Source organism: Chroicocephalus ridibundus, chromosome 1 (genome assembly GCF_963924245.1).
Source record: "Chroicocephalus ridibundus chromosome 1, bChrRid1.1, whole genome shotgun sequence".
NCBI lineage: Eukaryota > Metazoa > Chordata > Aves > Charadriiformes > Laridae > Chroicocephalus > Chroicocephalus ridibundus.
In genome coordinates, this window is record NC_086284.1 from 159,871,528 (window position 1) to 159,894,814 (window position 23,287).

General features: G+C 44.6%; 1 protein-coding gene across 1 annotated transcript in view; it reads left to right on the forward strand.

Moving 5' to 3' along the window:
- Positions 1 to 23,287, forward strand: part of STAB2 (stabilin 2) — an 88,939-nt gene that overhangs the window by 52,039 nt on the left and 13,613 nt on the right. Inside the window, exons 37-59 of the mRNA XM_063320777.1 lie at positions 904 to 999; positions 1,401 to 1,596; positions 2,116 to 2,211; positions 3,152 to 3,197; positions 4,726 to 4,802; positions 6,317 to 6,442; positions 6,980 to 7,053; positions 9,311 to 9,382; positions 12,133 to 12,252; positions 12,685 to 12,732; positions 13,741 to 13,824; positions 13,924 to 14,070; positions 14,494 to 14,619; positions 14,954 to 15,013; positions 15,527 to 15,703; positions 15,786 to 15,875; positions 16,630 to 16,776; positions 17,630 to 17,686; positions 18,127 to 18,250; positions 19,231 to 19,380; positions 21,232 to 21,336; positions 21,726 to 21,833; positions 22,608 to 22,801. Of these exons, the coding sequence (XP_063176847.1) occupies positions 904 to 999; positions 1,401 to 1,596; positions 2,116 to 2,211; positions 3,152 to 3,197; positions 4,726 to 4,802; positions 6,317 to 6,442; positions 6,980 to 7,053; positions 9,311 to 9,382; positions 12,133 to 12,252; positions 12,685 to 12,732; positions 13,741 to 13,824; positions 13,924 to 14,070; positions 14,494 to 14,619; positions 14,954 to 15,013; positions 15,527 to 15,703; positions 15,786 to 15,875; positions 16,630 to 16,776; positions 17,630 to 17,686; positions 18,127 to 18,250; positions 19,231 to 19,380; positions 21,232 to 21,336; positions 21,726 to 21,833; positions 22,608 to 22,801 (2,520 nt within the window). The remainder of the gene's footprint in view (positions 1 to 903; positions 1,000 to 1,400; positions 1,597 to 2,115; positions 2,212 to 3,151; positions 3,198 to 4,725; positions 4,803 to 6,316; positions 6,443 to 6,979; positions 7,054 to 9,310; positions 9,383 to 12,132; positions 12,253 to 12,684; positions 12,733 to 13,740; positions 13,825 to 13,923; positions 14,071 to 14,493; positions 14,620 to 14,953; positions 15,014 to 15,526; positions 15,704 to 15,785; positions 15,876 to 16,629; positions 16,777 to 17,629; positions 17,687 to 18,126; positions 18,251 to 19,230; positions 19,381 to 21,231; positions 21,337 to 21,725; positions 21,834 to 22,607; positions 22,802 to 23,287) is intronic.

Sequence of the window (23,287 nt, forward strand, 5' to 3'; positions counted from 1 at the left end):
TGGAGTATGCCTGCTACAGGAGGAATTACAGAAGAAGCTTTTAGCCCTTCAAGTCAGAGATGTACAGAAGGGCAAACTCAACCTGTCCCCAACGATACACTGTGAGTTATGGTCACAGGAAGACTTGGAGACTATAGAGACTTTGGATGCACAGGTCCAAAACATAAAAACTGGAGATATTTAGCAGATCCCTGTCAACCATGGTAGGACCTAGAGTTTCTTGGCACCTAAATTTTTCTGGGAAAGCCCCTCTGTTGGGATTATATAAGCATATTTCCCTTTATAATTTGTTATATTTTCATTAATTATGCCAGTAATAGGATTTCAAAACAGATCAAGTCCCATCCATTCCATTAAAGTAATTGGCTGGCAAAGCCAAACTGAAATGCTCATGGGTAAAACTTAAAAACATTAATGTTTCCTTGACAATGAGCAGCCAGATGCTTATTCTCAATCTCCTAACAACTGTACAAAGAAACTGGCAAGTCTTCTTGCGCAAGCAATCTTTCCCAACCGTGTCCAGACCTGTAAGATAAAGTTTCAATAGCTGTTTTAGCAGAACTCCGTTTTCCAAGAAGAATTAGGAAGAATAGGAAATGTGTCAGAAAAAAAGAAATATTTGTCAAACTTCAGAAAAACATTCTACTCAATTCTGAGAAAAGGCAATATTAGACACATCTTTAGAATGCCACAGGGCACTGAGTTAAATTGATCGTATGTTCGCTAGCAAAAATCATTTAGCTAATGCATTTTTATTTCTAAAAGTATTTACTTCATTTGCATTGTGAATGTGTGAGTCAGTGCACAGCATGCATAAAGTTAACGTCCCATTTTTTAAAAACACTTGAAAGTTGCCGATCAGTATTACTCACAAGTGGAGCCATTTCTCCAATTTGTGTTCAGGCAGGGGAGAAGAAATACTGCATCCTCTCGGAAAACAACATGAGAATGTACACCATCCGGATCGGGTGCCAGCAAAAGTGTGCGAAAACAGTCATTGTGAGTATACCAGTTCTGTCACAGTAAAAGCCAGGAACCCTCATCCCCGAACCTCACCCTGCTTGTAATCCCTGCTAAACACACACAGCACGTCAAGGTGGTCCCTGACAATACATTTATAGGCCTTTTGTGCTGGATGCAGCAGAGATTGGAAGGTTAAAGGCTGCTGATGGCTGTGGCATAGGAAGGGCTGGGAGCTGATGTGGTGCAGAGGGAGCACAGGTTTGGGGAGGGTAATCCCATGCTTGTCCCTAGCAATCCCGTCCACCTTTCCCTGGGGTGGAGGAGGACACCTGGGTCCCACCAAGGACTTGAGGGGGCAGCCTGAGCCCTGTCACACTAAGGAGCATGGCCAGAGACCAGCAGAGCTGATCCTCAGCACGGCATTTCTGGGTTTCCAGACGAAGGAGTGCTGCGCAGGTTTCTTTGGGCAGCAGTGCCAGCCCTGCCCAGGGAAAGCAGGGAATACTTGCTTCGGAAATGGCATCTGCCTGGATGGCATCAACGGCACAGGCGCCTGCGAGTGCGAAGAGGGATTTGTCGGCACAGCCTGTGAAGGCTGCATCGAAGGCAAATATGGCCGCAACTGTGATCAAGGTACCGAGCATCCCTGAACCACACAGGCACCTTCCCTAGCCTTGTCAGATGTCAAAACCTTCCCCTTAGATCTTCTAACCATGTCCATTATAGATCCTGGAAAGGTACGTCACTTTCAGGGTAACAGGCCAGTCTTAAAAACAACAAACCTTTTCTTTCCCCATTATGGTATTTTCTCCCTAATCCCTTGTTTGGAGATGGTGCCTCCTACTCTGGCATGCCACAAACAGCAAGAATAATCCTCTTTAGCACTGCTTTTTCACCAATCCTTTCCCATTAAAACACAGTTTCAGTCCCTGCATTCGGGAATAGAGGAAAGATAAGCATACTTTAAATTTAGATCTACTCTGTAGGTAGAAGCCAATAGGCACAAGCCAAAGCATTTCTTAAAATAGGCCAGAGCAGAAGGTGCCATGAGCAGAAGGTGTCTGGGCCATGCGTCCTTCCCCTCCTTGCCTTGCTGCGCACGTTGCCACCCTGCCCTGGGACAGTGCCTTCCTCCCTTCTCTCTCCCTGCAGCGTGCACTTGTGTCCATGGGAAGTGCAACAGCGGGATCGACGGGGACGGCTCCTGTGAATGTGACGTTGGCTGGAGAGGAGTGACGTGTGAGACAGGTGAGCGTCCCCTCCTTTTTGCCCTCTGGTGCAAGACTCGGGCAATTCAGGAAATGCCGGAACTACCACCGTGATCAGATCCCAGTGCACTACCAGATACACAACAGCTTTTCACAGGCAGTGGAATACAGGTGACACTGGTGTGCTATGGCAATTAGGTACCATATTAATAGAGAGCCAGCTGAGATACTGCTCATGAGACTTAAATGCCTTACCTAGCTAATTCTCTATCACCCTGTGTCTGTCCCAGAAGAACATCCCATTTGTTAAGGCTATATGTTTTGCAGAGTTACCTAGCGCATTTTGATCCTCTGATCAAAAGCCTGAAGCCCTTCAATAAGTTGATTTAGGTATGCAACACTGGATGATATTAAATTACGTTCTTGCTAATACAATAAAAATTAATTAGCAAATAAATCATTTTGTGTTGGTTTAATACAGCTCCTATATCCGATAAAGTTATATTTTAGTTAGACATAATTAAAACGTATTCAATAACGTTTTCAGAACTCCATGTATAATAGAATAAAATTTAAAAAAATGTATAAGCCCATATAATAATAGCATTCAATACCTGTTTTAAATTTGTTTAGGGAAAAAATAGTAATGAAATTAACTTTATCATTAACGAGTTGCTATAGTTGCTGTATCTGAGCAGATTTCAGTTCCTTTGGAAAACCTACACTTATATAATTAAACTAACAACAAGCAAAGCACTCCAGAGTAAACACAAATAAATGACAACAGGTGAATTTAAGTGGTACCCGCTGACCTATACAGATGGAGTCTCTATGCAGACTGAGAGAGTGGTCGTCTGGTGCAGAACTCGTATCAGACTCCAGCATCTCATGGAGGGAGAAAAAGACTGGGAAACTAGAAGGATGTTCACCCAAAAGGTTCTGATCCATGTTTCTTTTTTTTATTTTTTTTTTTCTTGCAGAAATCAAAGACGATGCGTGCAATGCCTCATGCCATACCAGTGCTAAGTATGTATAAAATCCACTTATTTGGAGGAAGGGGAAGAAAAAAGGGGTCTCTTGCAAGCAAAAAGCATAGTCCAGTCCGTCTTGCTCTATATGAAGACTTCTCAACAACATAGATAACACTCATGTTTTCCACCACAGAGATAAAGGGTGGTATTAATGTACCATATTCATTAGGACTAAAAGTTCAAAATGTGCATGTTAAAAGGGGAAGCAAGATTTTGTGGGGAGAAAAAACAAACAAACAAACAAAAAAAAAAAAAAAACCACCTTTGAGACATCCTACCATGCATTATACATAAAGATGGAGCCTGCAGCACTAAAGAGAACAAGAGAGCAGGTCAAGGCTGATCACAAACGTGGGTTTCTGAGGTGGGCTTTAGCTGTCTCTCCTATTTCCCCCACCCACCACCACACATATAACTGAGAAATGCCATCAGCACTAGGGACTTCACCAAAGAGAGCTGCATTTGACAAGAAACAGCTCTCCTCTTCACATCAAAACATTAAAAAAAGAAAACGCTCTTAGTGGTCCAGCACCAGTATTGGGACACTAACCAATTTCCAAAGGAGCAAGTCACCCCCACTGCGCCATTTACTGAATTGCACCTGCCCCCATCGTTGACCAGACAGCAAGATTTACATTGCCCAAAACATTTAAAGAACAAGGAAAGGTGGCTGGAAAGAGTCCTCATTTTCAGCCACAGCTCTTCTGTAGGAGCAGAGAAACCAGAGGGGCAAAACCCCCTTTTCCCCAGATGTAGATCATTCTCTCCCCGTGTGTTTGTGAACTGCAGTTCACAGCAGTGATATATTACCAGGCTTTTTTGGCAAAACTCGACTCTCAAATTTGCTCAAGGGGATCCCACACATGCTGGCATCAAGACTGTGTTTCTGACAGAAGACGACTGTTCTTCTGTTGAGCCTTATTCATCCGCTGTCGTACCCCTATAGGTACCAGGATAGATGCAGGCATGGCAAGAGAGTTGGGGGAAGGACATGATTGTGCTGGCTGTGTTGTGGCATTTTCCCTGGGTGACAACAGGGAGCAGTCCCTATATTATAGAGAGCTCATGGGTCAGTAAACCCACACTTGCATACAGAAGGCCAAACTGTCCAAGAAAACCAAACTTGGAGCCAGGGGACTCGGATGCCTGGCTCTCACCCTGGCACATCATTTCTGCTGCATCCCTCCATAAATCACGTGCACACAAACAAAAATTTATGCACAGGTTTTGGGTGAGCAGGCATGCAACTTCTGGAGTTCTGCATGAGAAAATACAACACTCGACAGCCAAAGCGTGCATTTTTAATACATAAAATAATACATCAAAAACACATTTAGAAAGCTTGGTCTGACTAAGTTCATTTTTATGGTTGTAACTACATCATACCATATGGTTACATGCCTTGTTATTTCTATGAGACATTACCTTTGGAACAATGCACAAAAAAAAGGGCTGTACAGAAGACCTACTTTTTTCCCTTTTTTTTTTTTTTAATTGTCATCTCCCACCTTTTACTTCTTTAGCTGCCTTCTTCTATCAAATGGCACTGCCTATTGCAAGTGTGCAGCTGGGTTCGAGGGCAATGGGACGTTCTGCACAGGCAAGTGGACTTTTGTTTCTTCCCTTTTGAAAAAAAAAATATAAATGCTTGAAGCCCTCTGTGGTCACAGCGGAGCTGGTGAGAGATGAGCACTTCCCTATGCACCAGTTAAAAAGCAAGAATTGCTGCCAGTTTGCTCAAAACAAATAAGAGCCCAACAGGTGCAGATTCATAGCAAACAAAGGGCTCAAAAATCTCCGAGTTGTGGGGCATTGTGCTAAGGGAGACCAGAGAAAAGGGAACATGCCGTGCACAACCCAAGCCCTATTGTTTGCACAGTAATGAAACCTGGATTATGACTTTTACTCCTTTTCCCAACAGAGCCCAATTCAGGGTACAATAGCACTTCCAGCTATTGGAAGCTGTGTAGCCCTACCATTTCCTCAGCTTTCTAAACTTGCACAGATTTCTGGGGTGGTAAAATCAACTTCTTTAGACCAGAGAGATCCGAGAGACCCTCAGAAAGGGCCAACAGCATCTTATCCCAGGTGTCCCTCCAAGAGTCTGGGATATCCAGACTTACAAAATAAACTGCTTCCGGCTACAGTGATTGTAATTAATTTTACAGTTGTTTTACTTAAATCTTAAACTGATTAAAATACTAATTCTCTTGGGAACAGAAGTGTATTTGTCTACTTACAATGGCTGGCAGGGTCCTAATCCAAGATTTTAGCACTCTTACTCTGGCTGCTTTCACTTTCTTTTCTGGCACAAATCAACCAAATCCATTTTAATCTGCTGGTGGGAAATTCCCCATACGCAGGAAGAGCTGGGTGACACAGGTCACCCACAGTGTCTCTGCACTCACCTTTATTCCTGAATATACAGGATTCACAGGCAAAAACAGTTACAGGACAAGTCGTCTCCCCATTCTGGCTGTTACAGCTGCTGAAACAGCAGTTTGAGGTGATTTGAGGCAAAAACTATATTAATATTTGGGCTCACTTGGTTCACGCTGAAGATCAGAAAAGGCTCCCTCCCTGTTTCCGGGGTAACCTGAACAAGCTCAATTTGCCAGCCTCCAGCTCATCCAGAATTGCAGAAATAGCACGAGTATCCACCTGAATAACAACCAGGACTTTTTGTTACAGGAGGTGGCTGGGTGGTACTACACTCAGGACCTCCCACAAGGGAAGGCCGTTTGATCTGTATGCAGAAAAAGGCAAGCTATGGGAAAGCTTCAAATGGCCATTTAATCTAGAGAAGAACGTGAAGGTCCCTTTTTTGGTGCTTGGTTGGAATAGACAGAATCAGAAGATGGGAAATTACTGAAAGTCAGTTCTGCACGAATTCTTATCTTCCAGGCTAGAAGAATCTTCTCAGCTTTCCCTCTTGTAATCAATAAGATGAAATAAATATCTGGCACTAATGAAATCTACGGCCTCTCAAATCAGAAAGGTTCTGCGTTCAGAAAATGTTAGCAAACCCCTTTAAAAGATAAGGGCACCTTATCCTGAAAAGCACAAAGCCATTTAAAGCACATTGTTTTAAACTGGGTTGTTGTCACTGTTCAGCTATTGATGCTTGTGAGACCAGCAACGGTGGCTGTTCTGCTAAAGCAGAGTGCAGAAGAACAACGCCTGGCAATAGAGTATGCGTCTGCAATGCTGGATACACCGGAGATGGAATAGTCTGCATTGGTAAGCGTTCACAATATCTCATGTATCACAAGGAGGGAAGCTACAGGAATGAGCTTTCCTATAGGTAGATCATTCTCCCCGTATGACCCAGAAGTGCAGTTTCCTGATACTATAGACCCTGATGCCAAAGGCATCTCTACGTGCCACGTGGTTGATACTACTTGTCAGACCATGCAACTATAGCAGTGTGGTGTGACACCAAAACTTGTTAAAAAAAAAAAAGACCTACTTCTCAATAAGGATAGCCCCATCTTCAGCAGCTCGACGCACTCATATTCCTCTGACCATTGCAAGCTTTAAGACTTCTAGATGTTGTTGTACTATACCTCCCTAGGTGTAAATTTAGAAATGCTGGTGGCAGGGTTTTAGCCTTCACCAAAACAACTGCAAGACCTAGACGTTAAGTAGCTAAAGGAATGAGTTAGTTTGATTCATAGATGTCATAAATCTGCATTCCTAGTACACTTTACTTAAAATTCTCCCTTCTTGGGTTTTCAGCAGTCACTCTTTTTATTATACTGTTTCTGTTTTATAAAGAAATCAACCCTTGTCTGGAGAACAACGGTGGATGTGATAGAAATGCAGAATGCACGCAGACTGGACCAAATCAAGTGAGTACTTTGTCATTGCAGAAAAAAAAAGGCTGACCCACTGTTTACTTTTGGGTAAAGAAAGATTTCCTCATCTCAACTTTGTTTTAAATGGAAAAGCAGATTTCATAACAAAAACTTTGAAGAGTATGTGCTTCTCTCAAAAAAGTATTTGAAGGGGAGCGTGGACAAATATGAAAAAATTAATTTCAGTAAAAGAAATCCAGAAGTGCAGAGGAAAGCATTGTTTTGCTGATTCGAGCAGTTGTTTTTCTCCTTTGGGAGGTTTTGACATGCAAGCCTGTCAGTTTGAAAGCATTGCCAAATAGCTTTTCTTTTATTGTTATAGAAACTGTCCACGGAAGAAAAAAATTCATTTCAGAATAGCCCTTCTCCCAACATAGCTCAAACATATTCACAAGGAAACAAAACAGCCTGAATCATAGTTCTCATACAGAGGTTACGGCATACCGGCATCCATCCACTCACTCCTCTGCTGTTCTGCATCTCCCATGCAGAAGTACCACATACTCCCCAAAGAGAAAGAAGTATAAAAGGACTAGGGGAGAAAGGAGAAGCAAATTGGCCAGGGCAGTCAAGTGACACGGATTAGTGTTTCTATTTTTCTTAACAGTCTCAAAAGAAGCTGAACTCCCTGGCTGCAACATCCCCCTATAGTTTCATATTGGCTATCAGCAGGACTGTAATCCTCCTGCAAGCACTCCACAATGGTAGTTCTTCAGCAGCAACGCAGAAAACGGCAACCAAGAGTCAGAGGCCACCTCTTGCCTTCCAGTTGTCCAGGGACAGGAGGGGCAATAACCACATCATCCCGTTTTGCCAGTACTGATCAATTAACTCTTTGCCTTGACTGTCGTTGGCAAGTCAGTACATTTCCGGTGGGAGCACAGAGACACTTAACTCCTTCCCCATCCCTCCAGACAAGACAGGTCATGGCTATTTTGTTCTCCACACCTTCACTGGGGCTGGAAGTAGTAGCTACAACATGACAGGTCCCAGGTTCAAGAAAGACAGGGGCCTATCAGAGAGAGTCCAGTGAAGGACTACAAAGATGATCAAGGGACTGGATATGGGGAAAGGCTGAGAGACCTTGGTCTGTTCAGCCTGGAGAGGAGAAGACTGAGAGGGGACCTCATCAATGCTTATAAATATCTAAAGGGCGGGTGTCAAGAGAATGGGGCCAGACTCTTTTCAGTGGTGTCCAGCAACAGGACAAGGGGCAATGAGCACAAACTGGAACACAGGAAATTCCATCTCAGCATGAGGAGAAACTACTTTACTTTAAAGGTGACAGAACACTGGAACAGCCTGACCAGAGAGGTTGTGGAGTCTCCTTTTCTGGAGAAATTCAAAACCTGCCTTGGTGTGTTCCTGTGCAACCTGCTCTAGGTGACCCTGCTCTGGCAGGAGGGTTGGACTAGATGATCTCCAAAGGTCCCTTCCAATCCCTGCCATTCCGTGGTTATTTATATTTCCTTACCCATGGGAATATGTTAACAGTGGAGCAAGAACAACCTGCACTACAAAATCCCATTGCAGCAGAGCCAAACTTATAGGACAGAAATGAGTGTGCTTTCTGTAATACTTTCAGTCATCCAGATACCTAACACACTGCTATTACACTGCCTGCCAGTTTTATTTCTGCTGCAGAAATCTCCTTGAATACTCAATCTCCTATATATTAAATGTGAATTCTAAATTGAGAACCATAAAGCAGTGAATTGGAGAGGAAGATAAGTAATTTCTTTGCAGCCGTGTTAATTTTTCATCTTTGTGGTAACTGCAAGTGCAGAACAGTAATTGTGACATAAGCGTCAAATGCATTACCACTGCATGGGAAGCCGTCAGTAACATCACGACACCATTCCAAGTGTGTTTTGAAGATATTTTTCATCACTTAAAAAAAATAGAGGAAGGCAACACAAGAGAGGGGAATACTAACCTATGCAAATCAAATGAGGGAAACAAATTAGGGTTTTAGCCTGTTTTGCCAGCAGGCGTGCAGGTGTCAGAGGGGTCATTTCAAATGACCAGGACAGCAAAGGAGAAACAAGAAATGGGTAGGCAGAGAAAGGGCAGGTAGAGCCCCTTGGAAATTGTTATTCCCCAGTCTCAGTCTATGGCTGTTCATGTGGCTAAGAAACTGCTGCGGGAGAGATGATGTACACCATATCACTATGAAATATTTTGGCAAAAATGTAAGTTAACTAAGTGTGCTGAAAAAAAGTCAAACATGTTGTCTGGTTTTGCTTTGTAGGCAGTATGTAATTGCCTGAAGGGATACTCTGGAGATGGTAAAAGATGCACGTACATCAGCCTGTGTTCACAAGTAAGTATCCATTTCAGGAGACTATTTCAGGTCTTGTTATAATCATATGCTTTTGGGTTTTGTATGCATTCAAAACTAAGTCAGATGGGTATATCTGGGACCTTCTATGCGCAGAATCCACTTATGCTAGCTTAGCTAATTTTTAAACGTGCTTAGTTCAGTACATGCTTTAGTGCCATCACTGGTTTAGAAACTACACATGCAGTAAGGGCTTTTCCTGGACCACAGCCTGGACATAATACAAATGAGGGCCTGGACTCATCACTGAGTCTTAAAAAACAAAACAAAACAAAAAAAGCCTCCAGATTTAGAGAAACAGACCCTAGTCTGCAGTGGTAAAGTGAAAGTCATGTCTTCTCAGCAGATTTTTTTGTCATTGCTAGAATTCATACAAAGAGCCACCATCTAAATTTGTGTTTGGGACCCAGAGGGCTTGACAACATTTCCGTTACTATGGCTGGGGAGTGGAAATGCAGTTTCTAGGCAAGACAGTTAAAGAGCTTGGTTCAAATTATAAAAAAAAAAAAGAGAAGCGTGATCTATTGCACGTTACCTGTAATGTGAAAAAAAAAATAATTAAAAAATTTTTAAAAAGTCAAAGGTTCAGATTGTTGATGCTCAGGGGCCAGTTCTAACTTTTCTAGGAGCCAGGTGATTGGGGACCGAGAGAATAACCTCCTGTAGATCAAACCCCCTATTTATTTTGAATATTCTCCTGTCATTAAGTCCTCTGGTGTGATTTGGGACCGTATCTGTGCAGCCTGAACAAGAGAAACAATTAATTGCCATCATACACATCCCCTTCCCAGTCTGAAATTTTTATAGCCCAATCAGAGTATCAATTCCTCACATTGCTGGGTCGTTACCAGTGAAATCCATGTTGGGACAATCCAGACCCATGCACCTGGGTGTGCCTGGACTCCCTGGAGTAGATGTCTCCATCAGAGGTCCCAGCCTGCAGGCTCACCTAGGGCAAAGCTCCCATGGAGCAGCCAAAGAACAGAGCCTCACAGACCCCAGGGCCACACGTAGGCTGCATCCCAAATGCATCCCTGTGGATGCATCATACAGGACAGCAACACTGCAAGCTGCAGCAGAGGTGGGTTAGTGGACAGTGAAACGGGAGATGGGTGGGAGGATGGAAACTTCTCTCAATGGGGAGGTTAAAGGAAAAAAACAAGAGAGTATTCTCCACAGAAACTGTTTCCCTCCTTTTCCTCCACAACACGCAACAGAGGGCTTCCTGTGGCATTCCTCATTCTCTCCCTCACTTATCCCTGCAGGCTGAGAATTAGCCACATGGGTTTCACACAAGCTAACTCACACACTGCAAACCATACATTCGCAAGCAACGCGGTGCTCTGCACCAGCCGCATTGCTCTGCTCCTTGGCAAGCTGCAGCAGGGACACATCCTCTCGCCCGTGCACATTAATCCTTTGTGCTCCCAGTGCAGCAACAATAATTCTCACCCTCCCAGCTCGGCCTGTCAGCAGAGTTTCTCTAACCTTGAAAGGTTGCAGAGATGAAAGAGCAAGGGCAAAACCAGAAGCTGGAGGAAGGGGAGCTCAAACTTACGAGCTACTGCTTCCTGTGATTTTGTATGCTTTTTCTTTTTCCTGTGCCTCGTTCCAGCAACTCTGCTTCCACCTGAGAAAATATATATATATATACAAAAAAAAAAAGATAGTCTTGAGAAGTGCCAGTGTCAGACCAGAGGCCAATCTGGCTTCACTGTGGCCAAACCCCTGTGCAGCAAAGCTTCACGGGAAGCTATGATAAACCCAAGATCGCCAACAGTCCATGTAAAGCTAGCCAAATAAATAGCAAATGCACCCAAACTGACTCCTTACAGCCAGGGCTCACTATGGCCGGTCAAGTCAGGCCCTGCTGGTAGCTCCCAGAGGAGATTCTGCTCCCGCTCATGGCCTGTGGGAAAGGATCCTTGAGATGACCTGCAGCAGAAAGGACACCATGAAACAAGCACAAGGAAAGAAAAGATGGCTTCTCAGTTCTTCCTGATTTGCTTTCAGATCCAGGATAGAAGTGTATTTGCAAACCAAGGTGCTAACTGGGGAGCACCTACTTGTGGCTGGGCAGAGCTCTGAACCCCAGCACACTGCTTCTGGATGAGGAACATCTCCCTTTAGCACAGAGACTTTCCTGGAGCAGGTGGCCAGGTGAGGTGCATCTGCTGCTCCAAGCCTTAGGTCACACTGGTGGTGCACCCAGGGGCAGACAGGAGGTGTTTTAGAGGAGAGCACATGTGGTAGGGCCCCATTCCAGCCAACCTGGGCCATCAGACAAAGAACAATAGGCAGTCCTATGCTAGTGGTCCTCTAAAAATCCAGCCTCCTGGCACCATAAAAGTGATTTACAACTGTAAATAGTTCCCTTCAGTATAAGTCAATGCTGCCTATGCAGAGCGGCGAAGCCTCATGCTCAAGGTCCAGAATGAAACCTGCCTGGAAATTTATTGGATCCTTGTAGCACCACAAAATAAAGATATAAGGAAGAAATCAAAACTACACCCTCTGCATAAAAGGATAGTTATTTCTTATGAGCCTTAAATGCTCTTTATTGTTTGCAAGAACACACATGCCATCAGAAGTTCCAGTAAGATCTGGTTTCAAAACACTTTTGGGATTAAGTCTTTCTAAACTATATACATGGAAAAAAAAATGATAAGCTAGAATCATTTTGTATGCCTGGCAATGAAGGAATTAACTATTTTAAATTGTTATCTTACAAGAATAATGGAGGCTGCAGTGAATTTGCCATCTGTAATGACACTGAATTGACAGAAAGGACCTGCACCTGCAAAGATAACTACATTGGGGATGGATTTAAGTGCCGAGGCAATATCTTCCAGGTAAAGTGCCACATGTGTTTTCTGGCCCTTATTTTTCTTCAGATAGTCAATTAATACAATGGCTGTGTCTTGAAACATGCCAATTTTTTCATGAACACCCTAGATTTTGAAATAATCTCAATCCAAGAAACTAGGAATAGGAACAGGATGCTGCAAGATAACATTACCTGCCCAAAAAAACCCCACAAACAAACAACTGATGGACAATCAATGTGACTGCAGTGCTAGGGAGTTAATACTGGTATTTTTCAGTTTCAAAGAAGCCTGTTCTTTGACAGAGAAAGGTAAGAAAAAAGCAGGAGCAATGCAGATGGGCATCATTTATTCCAGGACAGAAGTTCTCTTCCTTTCCCAAGTGCTGCATTTGTTTTTACACCATAGACGTTGCCTCATGTTTGCAGCAATGTTACGAAGTCTTGTTCTTGATTGCAGGAACTTCTCAGGGACTCCAACACATCTAGGTTTTATTTCCATTTAGAGGTAAGAAAAGGTCAACCTCTGGGGGGAGGGATGCTGTGTTTACCAGGTTTTTTTGGGGTTGTTTTGGTTGGTTGGTTTGGTTTGTTTGGATTGGGGTTTTTTTTTCCCCCCCCTCAAGGAGCAGGGCAGGGAGCAGGCATGAATCCACCAACTTAACTGGAACTGGATTTGGATGACCAGCTACTAATATGGGAGATGCTCTAATTTAAACTATTGACTGCCATTAAAACCTCTAGAGAATTAATAATAAAGATTAAGATCCCAGGGAAACATAGGGCCCCCAGACCAGGCATAACACTGAAGCTTTCACACATTCACAGTCTGAGATCTTCCAGCATATCTCTCTTGAAGTCTGATGTGAGCAAATATCATTCTTCTGCTACATTCCCAAACTGTGATGCTCTTTTCTGCTGACACCTAGTCCAAAGACTCATATTCTAGCTTCAATTTCACTACCATGGGTAGATGGATGGTGTCCTCTCACTTTGGCAGAGCTCTCTTCTTATTTTAGTTTATCAGCAGTCATTGCAAAGCACCTTCAACACCCCAAGTCCATTTGTACCTCTAACAGTATTTAATCTACTCCTAGGTACAAGAAACCATGTATCAGCTAAATGCATGTACCAACACATGCACATATCCACTTTTGACTATCTCAGGATGAAAGAGTTTATTCATCTTCCTTTGCCCAGGAGGGAATAGCCCTCTCCACCCTCCCTACACTTAGTTTGGTTGAGAGCTTTCCCTCTTCTTCTCCTGTTTGTTCATTATCGCAGAGGAAATGGAGTCTTGGCTATAAGCCAAAATCTTCCATTTGATACCCACGGGTATGGGAAGGAAAGTCCACACCATACAAGAATTTCTCTCACCCTTGCGCCACAGGGAAGGGAACTCAATGTGCAACAGGGCTGCAGGCACCACTTCCCGCTAAGTAGAGCTGTCTCCATCACCAGGTGACACTACAGGCATTAACGACTCACTACTGCTTTGTCCTTTTAAATTTGGCAGACCTTTTCTATCAGAGATATTGCAGGCCCTGGCCCTTTCACTCTGTTTGTGCCTCGAACAGACATACTAAACAGCGATCCACGAGTAAGTAAGAAGCCAGAAGTTTTTGGCGAGCTGGCAATGAGCTTTTGGATTCAGATGCCTTGCTCAACTGCTTCACAACTCCTCCACTTTCTGCTGCAGGTCAAGAACTGGTTTGCCAGAGGAGTGATGGCTCAGGTCCTCCGGCACCACATAGTGGGTTGTGCCAGTCTGATGTACAATGACCTGACAACAATCAACAATGTCACCTCTCTCCATGGGGACCCAATACACATCAGCTACTCTCAGGTAACAGAGCATGAAGAGGCAGGGGACAGAATAATAAAACAGTCTGCTCTCATTCAGCTTTTTTTAAAAAAAAAAAAAAAAAAAAGCCCACACAACACTGAATGGTTCCCTTTCCTCCTCTGATTCACGAAAATAAACAGCAGTCTTCTTTGAATGCTCATTCAGCTGAAGTGTTCAGCATTTATCTACTATGCAAAGAGCAGAGCTGTACAACCCTTGCTTTGACACAAGTTATTGTACCCTCAAATTCTGGCCTTATGAGCATGACCAGAGTTTGAAAAAGCAAAGGGCAATTTATCAAAACTGAAGCTAGTGTTTACTGCAGAGAAGGGATGATCTGGGCTCACTGTATCAAAGAAATTTGGCATCGGCCTCACCCTCCCACAAGGTTCCACAGAAAATGTGTTTTTGTTGCCTTTCCAGAACTCGCTGGTTTTGAACAACAAAGCTGAAGTTATACTCAGTGATGCTGTTGGCACAAATGGCGTGATCCATGTCATAAACCAAATTCTGGTCCCAACACATATGCAGGATTTCCCCCTTAAGAAGGTATGTGTAGCTCATTGCCACTGTCAACCCAGGGGCTTTTACACAGTTACCGTTAGATATAATTCATGTAAGCTACAAAAAAGGAAAGTTGCAGAAGTAAGTACAGACCTTATACAAATATTGTTTGACACTGCTGAATAAATTAAATGTTATGTTTAAAATTCATTCAGGAATTACAGTTATAAGTATAAGAGGACTTCTGCACAGGGCTTTTACAGTGGCTTTGATTTCATAACAAGAAATTACTTACAGGGGAAAGCAAGCTAATATCTGCTTTTTAAATACCCATATAATGTGTTTATTAGATAAATTACTGAAATTCCTTTCTTTGTAGGAAAGCCTTAAAATGGTTGCAGCCCAACACGGCTACATCCTGTTCAGCAGTTTGCTAGAGGTAAGGACACAAGAGACAGCAGCCATTGAGCAAAGGTTTTAAACAATTTTTTTTAAAGAAAAAAGCATAGACATGGCACATGACATTACTAGCAGGATGGTGTTCAGTGGAGCCAAAGGGCTGACAACACAGTACGTGACAAGCCTGGTCACCACATGGTCCCTCTCCCACAGAGGTGGGGGGATTCCAAGCAGACCAACAGCCACCTTCCTCCTCCACGCTCAGCTCTGTCCTACCATACATCAAGTTACATAGCCAAGGTTTGAGCCCAAAGTTGTGCGGTCAGCCTGGTTTTTAGTGGGCAGTCCTGGGTGATGAAGGAGTTCTGAGAATTTGGTCATGTAACTCAACTTAGGCAGCTCAACTCAGGCATCTGTTTTTTTAAAGTCAGGGTGTTTGGAGGCTGGTGACCAGGCAGCCCACAGGCTACTGCATCCGAGTTACACTAGACGTTCGCCCGATAGGGTCAATGTCATTTTATAATCCTCCACCCCAATTTTTGGTATGTTGCAGAAAAACAACCTGCTTGGGCTGATCAACGATCCTAATCACAGACCCGTCACGCTCTTCTGGCCCACAGACACAGCTATCCGCGGGCTACCACAGGAGCAGCAGGACTTCCTCTTCAAGAAGTCCAACACAGACAAACTGGTGCAGTACCTCAAATTCCACATTGTCCGTGATGCTGTGGTAAGCCCTTGCTTTTTAGGTGTGTTGCCAAGGCCAAAACATGCAAGCCCAGACACAATCGTTTCCCCTGTTTCCTTCCAAGGTGTTGGCCTACCAGCTCCCCAGCTCCACCACATTGAAGACCCTGCAGGGCTCCAACCTCAGCGTTAGCTGTGGAGACAACGGGGAGATTGTAAGTGTTCACTCTGCAGCATGCTTACCCCTTGTCCCTGCTGCAGGACCCACTCATGCAGACCCCGCTGTGCCTGTGCACAGCCCCCAGAAAGGGTCAGTGGCACCAAAACTCAATTGGTCTTCAGCAGTCCATGTCAACAGCCACAAAACTGGGGCAGCCACTCCAACAGATTCAGCAAACTAGATGGTTTGCAAGACTCTTTGGAGCCGTCATTTTCTCTGTTGTAAGATGCTATTTGTTCAAAACAGCTCTCAGTTACCTCAAAACTGAAATACCAGCATATTTTAACTTCTTCTACAATGAAATACACAATGGAAAACTATTTAGGTGGACCTGGCTTTGGCAGAAACCTCATGAATGCAGCACCCACCTGCAAACTCTGGTTTGTAATCACTTGCAAGCTAAGATCACAGGCACACATGCAGCCTGTTAAGCCAGAACAACAGCACCTTTTTCTTTGTAAATGTATCAAATCATACCTGACAAGCAACCGCCTCTGAAAATGTGACTAAGGATAAACATGGATAAGGTAAACCTGTGGAAACAGGGCTGGCACACTCTGTCCCATCAGGAGAGGCAGAAGATCTGCCCACCTGTGATGTTATAGCATTCAGCTACAGGTCCCCAGATTGCTTCAGAGCAGAAGGAGGATTATCCCTAACACCCATGCAGGACCTGGATTTAGCCCGGCCCCAAGGAAGACTGGCTGATGACTTGTCACATCCCCCCCTCTCCCCACCCCATCTCTCAGGGCGCCCTTTTCCTGAACGACAGACAGTGTAAGATAGTGCAGCGGCAGCTGGAGTTCGACGGGGGCATCGCCTACGGCATCGACTGCCTGCTGATGGACCCCAGCCTGGGGGGACGCTGCGACAGCTTCTTCACTATGGAGTTCATGGTCAGTCCCCTTTTTTTGGTCCCCCACTGTGGCAAAGACACAGCCCAAGGGCCAAACCCTGTCCTCACAGAGACCGGGGCAACACTCACAGCAGCTTTGGCACTCAGGAGATGAAGTCCCACCACTTCAGGCTTTCTTTCACACATGAATGGGCACTGTTAGCATGGAGGAAGTTTCCTCCGTGAACTTTGATGTGTCCCACAAACAGAAAGTTTTGAAACCCATTTTGAAATGGTTTCAAGACCAAATTTACTTCAGTTTAATTCAAATGTATGAAAAAACTACCTGGAAGTAAAAAAAAACCAAACAACCAAACATGTAATCAGTCTTGAAAAAGCTCGTCAGAATTTATATTTCAGCTATAAAACCAACACTTGTGTGTATCCCATCCGCGCAAGTTACCTTTTGTTGCATGATTTTGTTAAATGAAATTAAGTAGATATAAATCTCCTCAGATCTGGTCAGTGCTTCCTGAGAAGTAACCATTTACCTCTACTCCAAATTAGACATCCAGATATGATACAGCCCATATCAATATTTATTTGAAGAATATTCGCCATCTCTTCCCTGCTTGTTTAAATCCAGAGTGAAGTTCCTTCTTCCCGAAGTCATATTCTGGTATCAAAACTATTTTCTTGCAGCTTATGGTACTAAATTAATGCAATTATTTTGTTGTCATTTCCCTCTCTTCTTTCTCCAGAGCTTTTTTAAATCTGTTTCAAGTGTAATAAGCCCACACTCTTCTCTGCTTATATTTGCTGCTCTCAAAAAACAGACTTTTTATCCATGTCAAATAGCCTTTTGTTGCCATTATTTTAATATACTTTTTTTTCTTTTCCATTTTGTACAACAGGGGCATTGTGTTAGCTGTTTCAGTAATTCTAAATGCCCTCCGGGGACAAAACCAAAGGTAATACATTAAAATCTTGCATTTAAGCAGTCTACTGTACTTCACACTAGCAAACTAGAATAAGTTGCTTTGAAAAAAATGAAAAAAGAACCCTCAACAGCGAAACCACTGTTAAGTGATGCCATAAAGCCTCAGGGACAAAGCTGTCCCTCCTCAAACACCCAGATGCTGGTGGCAGGGGACACTTGTTGGTCTCACGCAGCACCCGCTGTAGCGAGTGCTTCGCTTGACTTCGGAGCAGCCCCTCCGTCCTCATTAACAGTGATTAGCGAGTCAGGAATCAAAGAGATGGCGGGGGCCTCACACCAGCACTCTTCACACATATCACAGTTTGATTCAACATACATCAGAAACTGATTTAAAGAGAAAAAACCCCAAGCCCCCCCATAGCACTCATCTTCCTGTGTTTTTTCCCCCCTGCTCTCTGCGCTGACGCCCAGGAAGGGACCCACTGGTGCACGTACGAGTCCTACGGGCTGCACAGGGATGGCTGCCGTAGTACCTGCTCCATGGTCATCCACACAGCCAAGTGCTGCAAGGGCTACTTTGGGCCAGACTGCCAAGGTAGGAGCCCCCTCCAGGAGCACAGCCATCCAGCCATCTGAATCTGAAGAGACCGGCCCCAAGATGGGGGAACGCTCTTGAAAGAGCTGAAGTATGCAGAAAGAATTATTGTTTTTTCACTCCAGATAATCTCTGTTTAACGTTTCAGTTTTAAACTCCATGCTACTAGCCAACTAAGTGAGTGGTATAGGCAGTAGAAACTTCTCTGCTGTCACCAAACCTGGCAAGTCTTAATCGGTCGCCAGCTGAAAGTCCTCTCAACGTAAAAACAGACATCAGGTTCATGGTGGTGGTACCAGGGCATACCAGAGATACCGTGTATGATTCCCCAGCCACCTGCAAGCATGCACAGAGCTGGTGTAAGCTCAGAAATTGTCACTTTAACCAGGTGTGAGACACTTCGGGAGGCTTTATCTCCAGCTGTTTGTTAGCAGACACTAACAAACTTCGTGGTCCTTCACCTGCCAGCCCCACAGGGGGACAGCACTCAGGCTCTCACCGTGACACATAGGGTCAGGATCCATGTTAGGATCCCTGCTGTCAGACAGGTCCAGGCACACATAGGCCTGCTGGCTCGCTCTGTCCAAATTTCAGAGACACATGGGGGTCCCGAGCAATTTTGGCCACCCCAGCAGGCACCTGGAGGTGACCAAGCAAGGCTGGATCGGGGCAGGGGCTGGGCAGTGCCACTATTCACTGATGGGTCTGAACGAGCGAGTGGCTGGGTAAGAGCAGGGCTGGAAGGGTCTGCAACACCTCTCTGACAGGAGTTGTAAAAGCACGTCAAGGACCTTGGAGTACAAGGCTTGTGGTCGCAAGTGCCACAGCTGCTTTTACATGCTCCAACAGAGATGCCTTTACAGGCCTTTCACTGTTCAAGGATTTTTACAGAAAAATAAATAACAAATAGTCACAGTGAATAAACAGGCAATTGAGCTAAACAGACTTCTTTTGTTTGTTTGTTTTTTTAAACCCTTCAGCTTGCCCAGGGGGCCCAGAGACCCCGTGCAATAACCACGGCTCCTGTGACGAGGGGTACACGGGGACAGGAGAGTGCCACTGCAACAGCGGCTTCAACGGGACATCGTGCGAGCTGTGCTTGCCGGGCAGATACGGCTCCAACTGCAGGCGTACGTTTAAGTTTCCATGCTTTTGCCTATGTCACACCTAAACTATTTTGTCAGTGATGGGTTAAGCAAACCAAGAAATGCTTCCCCCTTTCAACATCGACATTTTTCCCAAGTGCTTTCTCACACGGAGGGATGGCACAAGGTCTTGGAAAGGAGGAGGAGAAGGCAGGGGGGATAGAGGTTTACTTTGCTTTCTCTGCAAGGCTCCTCCTATTCTTATATTGTACAGAAGCAACTGGAAATGGAGATAGAGCCTCCTTCAACAAGTTTTCAACTACAGCACAGCTTTCTCCCCATCCCCATAAAGGGCAAGACAGCATTTTAGCAATGTGGTTCCTCAAGGATTGCAGGAGACCAAGGCCACACGCTAATTTTGCTTAAGAGAAGAAAAAGGGCACCTATATGAAGGAAGTTTGTGCAAACAGACAGCAGCCAAGAAACAGGTCACATAATCCATTTCACTGTGGTCTTAAATGTAAACTAGGTGGAACCAGGATCAACATCACCCTTTAAATTTAAATGTTTTCCCAACATAAAGCTTTCAGATGGGAAGCTACAACATTAACCCGTCCATCCTAACCCTGTTCACCTGTAGCGCTCATAATACACGTACAACAGAGTTTATAAGCTAGATACCCTTGGGGGTGGAGGCAGGACACTAGGCTTGGATACCAATGCTCACGAGTATGCTCACCTGAAATTAATCATCTTTATAGCACAACATAGCATAAACCGTGTGAGCTGGCAGTCTGACCCAGATTGGGGTATTGAATAGAAAAAATATTGTATAGACCCTTCTCTTTAATGCATATTTATGTCAGACAAAAATTAGACAACTAGAGGGTGAAACTCCTTTTCAGCAGGACGAGGTCTTCACAGAATCAGTTTCCCCAATCAATCCCACATAATTTTCCTCTTTAAGCAACAATATTTCAGGAAGAGGGACAAGGCAAGAAAAAACGCTACTTCATCAAGTTATAAAACAGAGAGCCATGAATAGTTCCTCAAGGAGGACTCAGCATGTAAGTTATTGTAGGGTCCAAAGAGTGGGAAAAAACATCACTTACAGATTAAATCAGTCCCTCATGCTTCAGTCTGCGGGGCACAAGGGGTAACACCGCAAAGGAACAGAAGGAATTCAGAAGCTTTTAGTCATAAAAATATCTAAAACCTTTAAAAAAAAATTACAGCTAACTTCCCCATGTTTTACAGCAAAGGTCACTAACCTCATATTTGATTTCCTTACTCAGACAGACCTTCTCCCAAGCAGCAACTAAATACTTTCTGTCCACACACCTTCCTTTTCTCTGGCTAAAAGGTTTCCCCACAACCAACAGCTGCTGCTCATTAGGACAGGATCAGGCTGGGTCTTCAGCTCAGCCATTAACTCCTTCCCGTCACAGTTCTTTGTGAAGTTTGCTTTGCTACCACAATGCAGATCAGTACTCATTTTCACTTTCAGAGGCATATTGAATGAACGCTAGTTATCACTGGTGATATCACTGTGATCATAGGATCACAGGATAATTCGGGTCAGAAGAGACCTCAGGAGGTCTCTAGTCCAACCCACTGCTCAAAGCAGGGTCAGCTCTGAGCTCAAACCACGTTGTTCAGGGTCTGTCCTGTCGGGGCTTGCAAACATCCAAGGATGGAAACTGCCCAACAGCTCTGGACAGTCTGGCCCACTGCTTGACTGGCCTTGTGGTGAAAAACCATGAGGTTAAATTTATCTAAATAATTGCTTAATAATATTGTATCTAAACTGATGGTCTAGGTGATGTCTCTCTAGGGAAAGGTTTCCCCCTTCCCAAAGGCAGCTCCGTAAGTGATCCCTCTGCATTCCTTTTGCAGCCTGCGAATGCAAGACCAATGGGCAGTGTGACGAAGGATATTCAGGAACAGGACGATGCTTCTGTGAAACAGGATGGACTGGCCGGCTGTGTGAAACCAAACTAGGTCTCTGCCTCCTCTCACCAGACTCCGTCGCACGGAGCCATGTGTTGATGGCACTTGCAATTCAACAGAGGGTTTGCGTAGAGAAGAAAGAGAAAGGGTTAACAACATCAGAAGCCTTCAAAGGAAGCCAAGGGTCTCTGCTCTGAACATGTCCCTTCACCTCCCTGTCTGCTCCTTTGTGAAACGGGAGTATAATTGTTTACCTCCCTTGTGGAGGGGCTTTGGGCTACGTGAGGGGAGATACCACCCCAGAGCTAAGCAGTCAAAAAAAAATGCTTACAGGGTTTCCAGTTTAGCAAGACTGGTGCAAGGGCTTTTCTTTCTGCATGAAACAAGGGTGTTGCAATATAAATAGCATCTTCATCCCAGCTCTTCTGCCTCCCCCACAGCTCTACAGCCAGTGTGTTCCCCGAGCTGCTCTGCCAACGCCGTCTGCATGGAGAACAACACGTGTCAGTGCAAGCCATTTTACGACGGGGATGGCATCACTTGCACAGGTGAGCTCCTTCTTGCACAGCCCGCTACAAGAAAGCAGGTTGTCCTCTCTTGCACATGCCCTTGCATGCAGTTACCATCCGCTATGAAATGTTGGCTATCAAACCTAAAAACTTCCACAGTGTAGCAAGTGAAACAAACTTAGGATTTATACAGATCAGGTTTCTTCTGAAGCAAGTGGCTGCTTCACCAGGCTTTACCAGGCAGGAGCAAGAATCACAGAATCACACAGAATTGCAGAGTGCTAGTGGTTGGAAGGGACCTTCGGAGGTCATCTAGTCCAATCCCTGTGCCAAAGCACGTTCATCTAGAGCAGGCTGGACAGGAACGCATAGAAGTGTGCTTCAGTCAGGTTTTGGAGACGGCGGGGTTTTCAGTGGTGTTTCACTTACAGGATTTTCTTTGGTGGCCTTAGGGAAGGCAGTTCCCCAGTAACACCACTGCAGAAACAGTCGTTCTTTCCAAGCCAGGTGTCTCACGTCCTCCGAAGTCACCCTGGCCAGAGCAGAGTCCCCAGAATAGCAGCTCTCTTGTGCCAACAAAAGGATCTCTGGGGGTGGTGGTGTCATGTCTCTTAAATTAAGGACATCCTAAAGGATAGCCTTCACAGAAGCTCAGGAATGCCTCAGGAAACTCAAACAGTGGGGTTTTTTTCCCCCAAACAAGTGTTCTAGTATTTTGAGTGTGCCTTTAAAATCTGGAGGTGGTTTGTCTTTGTGAAGAACATCCCCTTTAAAAGCAGACTTTACTCACCTCTTTTCTTTTCCCCCGTGCAGCTGCAGACCTTTGCAAGCAAAACAACGGCGGGTGCCACAAGGCGGCTGAATGCACGCAGCTCGGGGTGAAAGTCTTCTGCATCTGCCAGAAAGGATACAAAGGTGATGGCTTTACGTGCCTTCCAATAAACTCCTGCGCCGATGGCTTCAACGGAGGCTGCCATGAGCATGCCACTTGCACTGTCATAGGACCTGTAAGTTGAATGATTTCGGTCACCAGCAGGGAAGTCTGAGGCATTTCTTCCTGGTGCCAGCAGAAGTCTTTTTTTTTCTGGCTGGATCACACTCTGTACCTCTCAAAGTCCCTGTTTTCCAAAACAACCTTTACATATCTCTAACCTATCTTCCACGTCAGTTTGGTATCATCTCAGCTGAGGGGTGAGAAAGTTTGACATCTTTCCTCTGATCCCAGCAGATGGGATACTTTGCACGTGTAATTTTTCTGTCCCCTTCTTAACTATTCCTAACTGGTTATCCCTATGGCAGTAGGAGTTAGTTGGCTTGAAACTGAATATATCTTGGTAGTTAAACCTAAGGACAGTTGTGAGAACTGTGTCACTTGTTGGTTGGGTGGACTCAGCTTAAAAAGGTCTGCAGCCACATGATACAAATTCCTTGGCCCAGATGGTGAAAGTTGTTGAGGAAAACATGTGCAGTGACTTGATCCAGCATTCGTCCTG